Genomic DNA, 13,758 nt, shown 5'->3' with positions numbered 1-13,758 from the left:
TCAACAACTAAATGACCTAACATTACAGCTCAAAGCCCTAGAAAAAGAAGAACAGAATAACAGCAAAAGTAGTAGAAGACAGGGAATAATTAAAACCAGAGCTGAAATCAATGAAATTGAAACAAAAGAAACTATTCAAAAAATTGACAAAATAAAAAGTTGGTTCTACGAGAAAGTAAACAAAATAGACAAACCCTTAGCCACACTAACAAAGAGAAGGAGAGAGAAGACTCAAATTACTAAAATATATGATGCAAAAGGAAATATCACAACAGACACCACTGAGATACAGAGCATAATGAGAAGCTACTTTGAAAATCTGTACTCCAACAAAATAGAAACTATCGAAGACATTGACAAATTTCTAGACACATACGCTCCTCCCAAACTGAACCAGGAGGATATACACAATTTAAACAGATCAATATCAGGCAATGAAATAGAAGAAGCCATTAAAAATCTACCATCCAAGAAAAGCCCAGGACCAGACGAATTCTCAGCTGAGTTCTACAAGGCCTTCAAAGAAGAACTCATTCCAATACTTCTCAAAGTATTCCAGGAAATAGAAAAGGAGGGTACCATACCGAGCTCATTCTATGAAGCTAATATCACCCTCATACCCAAACCAGGAAAAGACACATCAAGGAAAGAAAATTTTAGACCAATATCCTTGATGAATATAGATGCAAAGATCCTTAACAAAATATTGGCAAATCATATCCAAAAACATATTAAGAAAACTGTGCACCATGATCAAGTGGGGTTCATCCCTGGAATGCAAGGATGGTTCAACATTCGTAAATCAATAAACGTAATCCATCATGTCAATAGACTTAAGGATAAGAATCATATGGTTATTTTGATTGATGCAGAAAAAGTGTTCGACAAAATACAACACCCTTTCATGCTCAAAACACTAGAAAAAATAGGGATAGTAGGAACATACCTGAACATTGTAAAGGCTATTTATGCTAAGCCCATGACCAACATCATTCTTAATGGAGAAAAACTGAAACCATTCCCTTTAAATACAGGAACAAGACAGGGATATCCTCTTTCACCACTTCTATTCAACATTGTCCTCGAAACTCTAGCCAGAGCAATTAGGCAGACCAAAGAAATTAAAGGGATACGAATAGGAAAAGAGGAACTTAAGCTGTCACTATTTGCTGATGACATGATTCTATATTTAGAGGATCCAAAAACTTCCTCCAGAAAACTTCTAGACCTCATCAATGAATTCAGCAAAATAGCAGCCTATAAAATCAACACACATAAATCTAAAGCATTTTTATATGCAAGCAACAAAACAGTTGAAAGGGAAATGAGGAAAACAACCCCATTTGCAATAGCCTCAAAAAAAATAAAATACTTGGGAATCAATCTAACCAAAGAGGTAAAAGATCTCTACAATGAAAACTACAAAACATTGAAGAAAGAAATTGAGGAAGACCTTAGAAGATGGAAAGATCTCCTATGTTCTTGGATAGGAAGAATTAATATTGTCAAAATGGCCATACTACCAAAAGTGCTATACAGATTCAATGCAATTCCAATTAAAATCCCAATGACGTACCTTACAGAAATAGAGCAAGCAATCATGAAATTCATCTGGAAGAATGAGAAACCCAGAATAGCTAAAACAATCCTTAGCAGGAAGAATGAAACAGGGGGTATCGCAATACCAGAACTTCAACTATACTACAAAGCAATAGTAACAAAAACGGCATGGTATTGGCACCAAAATAGATCAATGGTACAGAATAGAGGACACGGACACAAAATCAAATAAATACAATTGTCCAATACTAGACAAAGATACCAAAAATATGCAATGGAGAAAAGATAGCCTCTTCAACAAACGGTGCTGGGAAAACTGGAAATCCATATGCAACAGAATGAAACTAAACCCTATCTCTCACCCTGCACAAAAATCAACTCACAATGGATCAAGGACCTTGAAGTCAGACCAGAGACCCTGCATTTTATAGAAGAAAAAGTAGGTCCAAATCTTCAACTTGTTGGCTTAGGATCAGACTTCCTTAACAGGACTCCCATAGTACAAGAAATAAAAGCAAGAATCAATAACTGGGATAGATTCAAACTAAATAGCTTTCTCTCAGCAAAGGAAACTATCAGCAATGCGAAAAGAGAGCCTACAGAGTGGGAGAATATCTTTGCCACTCATACTTGAGATAGAGCACTAATTTCCAGAATCTATAAAGAACTCAAAAAACTCTACACAAAGAATACAAACAACCCAATCAACAAATGGGCTAAGGATATGAACAGTCACTTCACAGAAGAAGACCTACAAGCAATCAACAAACACAAGAAAAAATGTTCACCATCTTTAGTAAATAAGAGAAATGCAAATCAGAACCACACTAAGATTCCATCTCACCCCAATTAGAATGGCGATTATCAAGAATACAAGCAACAATAGGTGTTGGCGAGGATGTGGGGAAAAAGGTACACTCATACATTGCTGGTGGGGCTGCAAATTAGTGCAGCCACTCTGGAAAGCAGTGTGGAGATTCCTTAGAAAACTTGGAATGGACCTACCATTTGTCCCAGCTACCCCACTCCTCGGCATATACCCAAGGGACTTAAAATCCGCATACTACAGAGATACAGCCACATCAATGTTCATAGCTGCTCAATTCAAAATAGCCAGACTGTGGAACCAACCTAGATGCCCTTCAATTGATGAATGGATAAAGAAACTGTGGTATATATATACAATGGAATATTACTCAGCTATAAAGAATAATAAAATTATGGCATTTGCAGGCAAATGGATGAAATTGGAGAATATCATGTTAAGTGAGATAAGCCAATCTCAAAAATCCAAAAGACAAATGATCTCACTGATAAATGGATGAAGACACATTATGGGGGATGGGAGGGAGGCAAGAATGGAGGAAAGAGGGACTGTATAGAGGGAAAAGAGAGGTGGGAGGGGTGGGGGGAAGGAAAAATAACGGAATGAATCAAACATCATTACTCTATGTAAATGTATGAATATGCAAATGGTATGCTGTTACTCCATGTACAAACAGAAACAACATGTATCCCATGTAGTTTACAATAAAAATAAATTAAAAAAAAAAAGAAAGAAAGAAAAAAGTTGCTTCTAGGCCCTGGGGAATAAGAGCACCTATCAAGGAGCAGAGAATTTTTCTTTCTACAGAAGCACTTGAATACATGCAAGAATTTTTTCTGATTAGTTAGACACTTGTAATGGCTAGTACATAAACCAGGTCATGAAATACTCTTTTGACCATATAAGAAAACTTCAGAAACCTAATCCATTCAGATTGGCAAAAGTAGAAAAAACAGGGAAGGTGGTATTTTATTCATTATTTCTTTCACTTGTCATTCATTCATTGTTTAATATTATTTATAATATCGTGTAATGGCTCTGTGGCAAGATTTTGTGAAATCTAGTGAGAAAAGATTTGAAAGACAGGGTATTTCTTTTTCTCTCAAGGAGCTCCCAGTCCGTTCAGGTGGATGGTCCACATGGTCTGTGGCCAATGCTGTCATAAAGGCAATATCTGAATGCTGTGCGAGGACAGAGAAGGGGCATCAAACTCAAATTAAAGGGGTAAGCAAGGACCCCAGGTAGAAAGTTCGATGAAAACTAACGGAAGGCTCAGTGGAGAGGGAGGACAAATAGAAGGCAGGAGTCCAATAAGACCTGGAAAAGAAAGAGCACGACACATTTGAAAAATGTCATCAGGAAAGTTAAGATGGCAAAAATGAACAGTTCAACCAGGGAAAAGGCTCACACTGAACCCGGAGATGTTAGAGAGGATGAATCACGCAGAGCCTTGTTAAAAAATATGCACTTCAACCAAAGGGAAAGGGAGAGCCCTGGAAGGATGTGATTAAAGATAGAGGGGGTCATATTAAAAACTAGTCATGTAGGTAGTGAATGGATAATGAGCCTGCAAGCGCAGTCCAGGCACGACCATGGAGCATGTCTGTTTACAGGGTGGCCACCAGCGTTCAGGTAAGAGATGATGAGAGTCTGTCTCAGAGGGACAGTGCAGTTAGAACTAGATGAAGTCCTTCAAAGTCAGGATCTGATATGGTAAATTTTTATTGTTTTTTTAATTTTTACAGACTGCATTTTGATTCATGGTACACAAATGGGGTACAACTTTTCGTTTCTATAGCTGTGCATGATGTAGATTCATACCATTCGTGTAATCATACATGTACATAAGGTAATTTTTATGTGCACTGATTTTGATAAGGTTGTAGAAAATAATGTGAACGAAGAAGTTAAAAACCTTTAAGCGCTCCTGACTTGGCCATCTGGTATGATTGTGCTACTCACATAGCTGGGGGAGAAAGAAATTTGAGAAGTTTTAATACACTGAGAATGAGGTTTCTATGGGTTCTCCAGGAGAAGAAATCCAGTAGTTGGGTAAATTTATTTTGACTAGAGGCAGAAATTCATGGTCCATAAAAGAGGAATAGATTGCTGAACGTGTTAGCCAACTTTTTGTCCGTGTGCCTAGAATACCTGACAAGACCACCTTGGAGGAGGAGTTTATTTCGGGCTCACAGTTTCTGAGCTTCGGCCCATGGTTGGCTGACTCCATTGCTCTGGACCTGAGATGAGACAGAACATCCTGGTGGGAGGGTGTGGTGAAGGACAGCTGCTCAGCTCACAGCTGCCAGGAAGAGGAGTGAGAGAGAGCATGAGGAGCCAGGGACAGATATGACCCCCCAGGGCATGCCCCCAATGACCTACATTCTCCAGCCACACCCCACCTGCCTACAGTTACCACTTCGTAGTTCCTTCAAATTATTAAGCCACTAAGTTGATCAATTCACTGGCTACAGCTCTTATAATCTAATCATTTCCCCTCCGAACCTAACACATGAGCTTTTCAGGGAACACCTCATATCCAAGCCAGAACACCTAAAAGGAAAAGAAATGAGTAAGAAAAACTAAGTGAAAAGGAGAAAGAGGGGAGGAGAGGGAAAGAATGAGGAGATGAGAGGAGATGGAAAGCGAGGAAAGCTAAGAGAACAGTTGCTGAGGACAGACTATGAAGAACATTAACAACTGAGGAAATGGCAGAGAAAGAATATCCCAAAGAAGGCATCAAAAACAACCAAAGGTGTACGAGGAAAATAGAAAAATATGGGGTCATGGTAGACAAGGGGAAAAAGATGAAGTGCGAAAACCATCCATCAAACGTCCTGGTAAGGGGGATCTTGATGACTTGACCAGGCACGACAAGCATGAGCAATGGGACAGGAATTAGATTACAGTGTGCTGAGGAATAAATAGAAAACAAGGAAGTGCAGAAGCTGGCCAGGTGGGCTGAGCCAACACGGAAGCTCTGCTGCGTGAGTGGGACGGAAGACCACCATGCCTAAGACTTGGACAGACTGTCACCAGTGATGAACCCCAAGACCCGCCTGGAGAGGTGAGAGAGAGAAGGCAAAACAGGTCTGGGGACAAAATAGGATCGGAGACGAGATAGGTTTGTATCCAGTGCCTACGTAATGGGTAGAGTGGAAAGAGGAGGAATGGAATGTCTAAATTTAGTATTTTATAGGTAAAGCACTTCCAGGATTTGTTGTGATTCTATTAAAATATATTTCAGATCATACAAAATTCCCCTATTCAAAACTGCAGACATTTTCCACGTTACAGAATAGAATGCCGAGTTCTTTCAGAAATCTGTGGAGTAGCTCACAAAGAAAGTGATCAAAAACTTTTCTGTTGAATTAGGCATGGGCAAAGCAACAGGAGAAAATAATAAAAATATAGAATTATGCATTCAGATTGCTTAGCAGATATTTCAGAAGCTCCAGGTTTTATGGTGTAACCATGAGAAGAGATGAGTTTAAAGCAATGGAAGTCATTGAAGATGAGATAAAAGAACAAAAGTGACACATTCTTGGATGTTTTACTTGTGCAAATGCTAAAAGCACCCACGTTCATGGCTAATTTGAGGAGAGAAGACAACCGTGAGTGATGTGCCACAATCTATAGCAAAATAGGAGTCACTGGAGTTGGGTAGTGGGTGAGGAAGGCTCTGACAAAGTTTCTACTTTGCTCTGTACTGAAACAGCTTTATGGAGAAAGATGTCTAGTTACAGCATAATTTTAAGAGATAAAAATTACAGTCTAGTTTCCATGAATAAGGAAAGGTTTGTCGACTGGGATAGACCTCCATTGACACTCTTATGACCCAACCATTAAAATGAGGTTTATGAAAAACTTGTGAGTCTGCTATGTGCTGTTAACTCTCTTCCCTGGCTTTTGCATGGAAACCTGCTGGGTTTCAACCATTCTGAGTTGCAAGGGTCTCCAAATCCCTTTGTTTCAAAGCTCATGAAGCTGAGGCCGTAATACAGCATCATCACACCTAGAGAGAGGCCGTCAGATACAAGCTTTGCTGTATCCACCGCCTCTTAAACCCAGGCATCTCAAAGACCAACAAACCCTCAAGATGATGATATAAAGATAAAATACTCCTATATTTCATGTGTATATTTCACCCCTAAGAGTTAAAAATAATGCAATAAATAAATCACTGTCTTCAAAGGGTCAACTTCAAAGAAACTGAAGCTTTTCAAATGTGAGTCAATTTTTCTGAATTTTATGTGTCAATTTTTTTTCCTGTTTGCAAGTTCATTTTCTTTGTACTTTTGTTTATTTCTGACCCCTCTCTTCCTCTATTCCTTCTTTCTATCCTTCCTCCCTTGAAAACTATTTTTATTTGCTTTAACCATACCTAAGTTTGTCCCCAAAGCAATAAAACGTCAAAAGAAAAGTTTTTTTCCCTGTCTCTTTCCACTTTGTATTTCGAGGATCATCAGAGGAAAGAAACACAAAGTCACATCCTCTGGGCTACCTGGTGGGAAGGGCCCAAAAAAATCTCTTTAGAAAGAACATGGTTCTACCTAAACTCCCAGAGGCCAGCCGATCTTTTAGCTTTCCATTTGGCCCTGGTTTGAAACGGTTTATTTTGACTCCTCCCTGAGGTCTCTCCCGTACCAAGTGTGATTAAGGCTTGAAGGCAAAGGGGAGAGCAGAAGACGAGCCAGGAGCTCCTTGAGATCCCTTCTCAGGTTCCCAGGACAAACAGCTCCCACTGGGCTGCTCTCCTCGAGGAATCAAGCGGGGAAAGGGGCAATTAACTCAGGTCTGATGGGTGCCTTTACCTGGAAATTGCAAGGTCTGCTCCCTACACCCCAGGGTTCTTCATTCTTAGTTACACTCAGATTTATAGATCTAGGACTGGCAAACAGCAACGAGAATTTGAGCTTTTAGCATTTCTTCTTGATGCCTCAGAAATGTCTAGGATCTTGGAAACTGGTTTTTAGGTCCCATAGAGAACCTCAGGACACACTCACCTACCAAATACCCGATCATAAAAGAGTCAAGGTCAGTGATGGGGAGGAAATGGGTATCTTTTTTCCCCTCAGCCATTGATGTGCTTATATATGGATATAGAAGAGGAAGATTCAGCAGGCAGATTTGGGCATGAGTGAGAAAAGACAATTGAAAAAAAAACAGAATAAGAAAGAGAAAAGAAAGGGAGATAGGGTGACAGAGTGAAGATTGAAAAGGATAAAAGTGAGAAAAAAAAGTGAAGTGAGAGACAAGAAGACAGGATGAGAAAAAGGAGAGAGAAAAGTGGAGGAAGAGGAGAAACGGGCATGCAAGAGGAATTCCCTCTGCCTTGGATCCTGCCTAGAAAACCGTGTCTGCACAGCACAGAATTTAAGCATTCCAAAGTTGTTTAAGTATTTCAACCAGTGAGCGGAAAGCCTTCTACAACCCCAAAATGTCTCTCTCCCTGGTTACAAGAATGCCGTAACTACCGACATTAGGAGAATTTTTTCCTTGATGACAAAAATTTCTCTCTCTTTAGGCAGAACAATCTTTAGTGCCTTAACTAACCACTGCAGGTTTCGAAGGTCCAGATGTTGAATGAGTGCGTGTGTTTTCTAAGGACAAATGTCTCTGCAAAGGCTCACTTCTGTGGTTCCTCGTGGCTGCCTGTGTAGGAATTGTGCAGATAAGTCGTGGGCTCTGAAGCAACAAGAGGGGACTTGAGTTGAGGAGACGGTGCGGTGAAGAAGGGTCATCGAGGAGGGAAGGGTGCAGGAGGCCGGGCTCATTGCAAACCCAGTCACTCCTCCTCATCTCGTGTGACTCTCCACCTGGGGTATGATAGGCTGCTTGTGGATTGGCATCTTGCTGCCTGCAAAATTATCCAGCTCATCTTCAAATGCAGTCTGGGGCACAGACACTGTGTCCAGCGGTTAGGTGTCAGGATATCGGCCACTTCTGGAAGGACAAGCCTGAAATTCCTTTCCTGGGAAATAGCTCCTTCTCATCCACCTGAATGATAGCTGCAGTAGTTAGAACGATCATTTTCACCCTGTGTTCCCATGTGTCCTATATGGCTGCTCCTGACTTGCCACGTTGGTTTTTGCCAATAATTTCTACTTAATTCCATGTGTTTGTCCAAGGTATCAATACCCAGGAAAGGAGCTGCTATCAATCATCTCTTCCTAGGTATAAAAGAGCATGAATTCTTTGGTTCCTCTCTGGGTAGATTCGAGATTTGCCATTGATTGTAGTGTGTGTGTGTGTGTGTGTGTGTGTGTGTTGAGGGGTCAAAATCTATTCAACACTACAGAAGCAAAGGCACTAGGGACTGTGCTTGTGATGTCTCCTTCCATCTTTGCAGTAACCTCGCAGAGTACAACTATACACTGTTCAAAGATCCTGAGATTTCAGAGGTTTTCTAAGGTTAAGAAATCTGTGGGACAAAAACACCTTGATCAAAGTATGAACAAGAGCCACGTCTATCTTATTCCAAAACCTAAGCCCACTTTCCAGTCTCACTGCCTCCAGTGAGTGGGGTAGAGGAGGAGGAGGAGGAGGAAGAAAAGAGAAGGAAAAATGTTCACTCTTGGGATACTAGACAAAGGAGGAGGTTGGAGCCTAATTCTTCTAACATTGTAGGTAAGCTAGGGTGAGGATGCCTTCCAGGATTAGGGTGAGGTCTATGGAGTTAACATTTTTAAAGTCACTTGTTCTGAAACCTGTCACTGGTTTATCTTCTACCGAATATTTGCTCTTGGTTAGAAAGTCACTGGATGAATAAAAGCCCCCTATTAATTCTCTTCTTATAATTTAAAAAATGAGGATCTTGAGATTGTTTTGAGAGATGGGGTGGTTTACATCTCCTGTATGACGAGAAACAAATGCTTGTGCTGAGACTGTAACTTCCTCTCCCTGTGTCTTAGGTAGGGAATTGCTCTGCTGAGCAACTGCATTCTTGTGCCGTGGCGTTGTGGAAGAACACTTGGACTTTGTTGCACACTGGCGCCCAGATTCCCAGAACAGCTGGATGAACCTGAAGTCATTCCAGCACTGAAGTGTAAGCCTCTTAGCACACTAACAAATTACCACAAATGTAATGGCTAAAAATTGCACCATGTATTTACCATCCTGCTGTTCTAAAGATCAGATGGTTCTCAGTGGATCAAGATCGAAATGTTGGGATTCCTTCTAGAGAAGAATCTGTTTCCCTGCCTGTTCCAACTGCTAGCTTGCTTTCCTTGGCTCATAGCCCTTCCTTTGTCTTCTAAACCGGTGGCTTAACATCTTGAACTCTGTCTCTGGCTATGACCCTTTGGCATGCACTTCCACATTTAAGGACTTGTGATGACATTAACTAGTGCAGATAATTCAGGATTGTCTCCTTGTTTTAAAGTCATCTGATTAGCAACCCTAATTCTATCTGCTGCCTTGATTCCCCTTCATTGTACACCATTACATAGTCACAGATTTGGAAACAAAGATGTAGACATCTCCAGGATGAGTATTCAGTGTATCACAACTGACTAGATGCTGTGTTTTAAAATGACAGGAGCACCTAGGTGGGAGGTGAAAACTTGGGATACAACTAAAATCTCACTTCCTTTGCCGTCTTTTGATAGTAGCCTTCACAATTCATGCAGGATGAGTTGTGTGAAATCAGCAAGGGAGGAAAGGAGTTCCAGATTGGGAAGAAAAATACATACTGTGAAACTTTGTCGTTTAACATGATGTTGAATGTTGTTTAATTGTCACCTAACCTACCCTGTGTTGACCATTAGATACGGCACAAACAAAAATTTGCCTAAAATATCTTCTAGCAGCCAGTCTTGTCTTTGCTTTCTCAACGGGACAGATCACAAAAACCCCATCACCACCTAGGGGAAGGAATTTAAATGACATTAAATGGAAATATCTCTTCAGAAAAGTTGGAACAGAGAAATCATCAACAGGGAAAGCAATGACGATAGAGAAAATCGATCAGAAATGTAGAAGAGACAGGCTTAACAGGGTTGTTAAACCATATTAAGGCTGACAAACTCACAGATAGATCAGTGGGAATGTTTTGGAATTTTGAACCGGGGGAAGTCATACTGAAATAAAGACTTTTAAAAAATAGGTATCTTTAGTTGTAATAAAGAGAATAAATTGATACAGTCAAGATTTTTTAGGGGCCCTCTACTTAATTGAAACACATAAAATTGGATGTATGTTGATGACAGTTCTTTGAGAAGAACGGTCTTATACTCTGCATCTCTTCATTTGAAAAGGCCACCTTGTGCCTGAAATTTAGCAATGGATGTAGAAGTCAAGTCTAGTTGTTGCTGCGCCATGATTAATGATTTGGAATACTCCCACAGAAACTCCTTGGGGCAGCAATTTGGCTGCATCATCTTTTCCATAATCTAATTCTCACTGGCACTGGTGCAAGAATTCTGCTTGGCCAGCGAACAAAAAATGCTGTCCCTCCTTAACATTTGTGATTAATGATCTTTCTAGTTCCCATTACCAACTTACAAGGAAAAATAGGTTGTTTCCCACTCTCTTGAAATAGTACATGAATCTTTTTTATATGAGTGCTAAAAATTATTATTTCAGAGTTCCGTCCCTAATATTCCCAACTATTCTTCATCTACGTCAGAAGGAAGAGCGGCATGAGGAGGGAGAACCAGAGCAGTGTGTCTGAGTTCCTTCTCCTGGGGCTCCCCATCCAGCCAGAGGAGCAAGACGTCATCTTCGCCCTGTTCCTGGCCATGTACCTGACCACGGTGCTGGGGAACCTGCTCATCATCCTGCTCATCAGGCTGGACTCTCACCTCCACACCCCCATGTACTTCTTCCTCAGCCACTTGGCTTTCACCGACATCTCCTTTTCGTCTGTCACTGTCCCAAAGATGCTGGTGAACATGAAAACTAGTCACAAGTCCATTGCTTTCGCAGGGTGCATTTCCCAGATGTATTTTTTCATATTTTTTACTGACCTGGACAGCTTCCTCATCACATCGATGGCATACGACCGATACGTCGCCATATGTCATCCTCTCCACTATACCGCCATCATGAGGGAAGAGCTATGTACCTCCCTAGTGGCTCTGTCCTGGGTCCTGTCCTGGGCCAGCTCCCTGTCTCACACCCTGCTCCTGACCCAGCTGTCTTTCTGTGCTGCTAACACCATCCCCCACTTCTTCTGTGACCTGGCCGCCCTGCTCAAGCTGGCCTGCTCAGACATCTTCCTCAATGAGCTGGTCATGTTCACAGTCGGGGTGGTAGTCATTACTCTGCCATTTGTCTGTATCCTGGTATCATATGGCTACATTGGAACCACCATCCTGAGGGCGCCTTCAACCAAGGGACTCTGCAAAGCCTTGTCCACATGTGGCTCTCATCTCTCTGTCGTGTCTCTGTATTATGGAGCCATATTTGGACAGTACCTCTTTCCAACGTTCAGCAATTCCGTTAACAAGGACATCATTGTGGCGATCATGTACACAGTGGTCACACCCATGTTGAACCCCTTTATCTACAGCCTGAGGAACAGGGACATGAAAGCTGCCCTTGGAAAACTCTTCAGTAGAGCAACATTTTTCTCACAGTAACACTGGACTTTATCTATTATCTATCTATCTATCTATCTATCTATCTATCTATCTATCTATCTACCTATCTATCTATTTAGTCAGAACTCCATTTTGGTTGATGTGCTATATTTGATTGCCATTTGAATGTGTTTCAAAACCTCTTATGTCTCCCAACCCTAAGACAAATGGCAGCGTGTTGAATGTATCTCATAAATATTTGTTGACCAGAATTTTATTTTTTATACAATGTTCTCCTTTACAACCAGGTTTAAATTTTTTTTAAGTTTTTATTAACACAAAATCATTGCACATATTTATGGGGTACATGTACACAATTGTGCACTAATCAAATCAGATTAATTAGCATTTCCATCTCCTTATTGTTACTTTTTGTTTGACCCTTTCAAGCACCTGTCTTCTAGTTCTTCAGAAATCCTAGAAGAGGTTACTGGGAACTGTAGTCACACGACTGCACTGTAAAACACTAGAATCTATCTAACTAGAATTCCTCCTGCCTGGCTCTTTGATAGCTGTTTTCCAACCTTCCTCCACCTCTTCTCACATTTACCTCTCCTAGCCTCTAATAATCTATTCTACTTTCAAACTGACTTTCTTATAAATAGCTTTTGATCAGCTATATGAAATTCATTTTATTACTTATAATAAACTTGGGGGTCATAAATAATATAGTAATTCAGAGTTTGGTTGTCCCTTATTTGAGATTTTTGGAAACCCCTATATTGTTGACCCACAGTCCCAGGCTTTAAAACAACCCAGAATCTAAGAATTTGCTGTATTATTTCACTCTTCTCTCCCGTGCAGAATAAGTGGGTTTTATTTTCATCTTTATTAGTCTACTGAAATCAAAGAACATAAACAACTTGGCACTTAAATAAAAGTAAATGTATTACTCTCTATTCATGATGTACAAGGTCACAGCTCTGAAGACCGAGGTGTCTGGTAGGTGGCTAAGACATCCCCGGAGTCCCCCTTTGCCAACACTGTGCCATTGATTTTGTTTAGCTCCCAAACTCAATCATTGATGAAGATGCTTATGTTGACCTCTTTAGAAGTATAACCAAATAAGAGTGCAAACTCTCTGAAGGTACCTGAAGGTACCATCATTTTCCTACAAATGCCACTGCAGATTCTGCCCTGACTACCCTTCATGGACATACTGCCTTCCCAAACTTTAGGGTACATAAGAATTCTTGGAGATCTTTCTAAGTATGGATTCCTAGGATCTACATCCACAAATTCTGACTCAGCAGTTTTGAGGTGAGGCCCAATAATTTGCATTCCTAACAAGCTCCCAGGCAGCACTGATGGTGCAGAACTGTGAAGCAGAATTTGAAGAGAACTGGTCTAAGGACTCAGCCTTGGAAGTTGTCGGATGCATATTTATAACACCTCCATGAATTCTGTTAGCAGGTAGAGTGAAAAAGACGGCTTAAATTATGTTAGTTATAAAAGAAACAGTGATTCATGCTGGTATTTTCTACTTAATTCTGGATGCAGTAAATTTTTAAGCTCTATTATAATAGATAATATTCTAATAAGAAATTTAAAATCTAATATTCATTCCTGAGCCATAAAAATGGAAATATAAATGTGAGCACAACAATTATAGAAAAGAGAACCACAAAATACTATGAAATGAATCCCATTTGCATAAATATATATGATTACTAATAAAAAAAGTACCATTTTAGAAGGTTTAGAAATGAATAATGAACAGGCAAGGTATTTTAACTTTTGCCCTTGTTTTCATGTTCATAGTATTTGGATTCACATCATGAAGATGAA

At 40.3% G+C, this 13,758-nt stretch overlaps 1 protein-coding gene across 1 annotated transcript in view; it reads left to right on the top strand.

Moving 5' to 3' along the window:
• Positions 1-11,970, top strand: part of LOC124964234 (olfactory receptor 1J2-like) — a 29,206-nt gene extending 17,236 nt beyond the window's left edge. The window contains 1 exon segment of the mRNA XM_047524171.1: positions 11,025-11,970. Coding sequence (XP_047380127.1) covers positions 11,025-11,970 — 946 coding nt within the window.
• The last annotated feature ends 1,788 nt before the right edge of the window (positions 11,971-13,758 follow it).

This window comes from Sciurus carolinensis, chromosome 14, assembly GCF_902686445.1.
Source record: "Sciurus carolinensis chromosome 14, mSciCar1.2, whole genome shotgun sequence".
NCBI lineage: Eukaryota > Metazoa > Chordata > Mammalia > Rodentia > Sciuridae > Sciurus > Sciurus carolinensis.
Note: the sequence above shows the minus strand (reverse complement) of the source record. Positions and strands in the feature narration are given on the sequence as shown.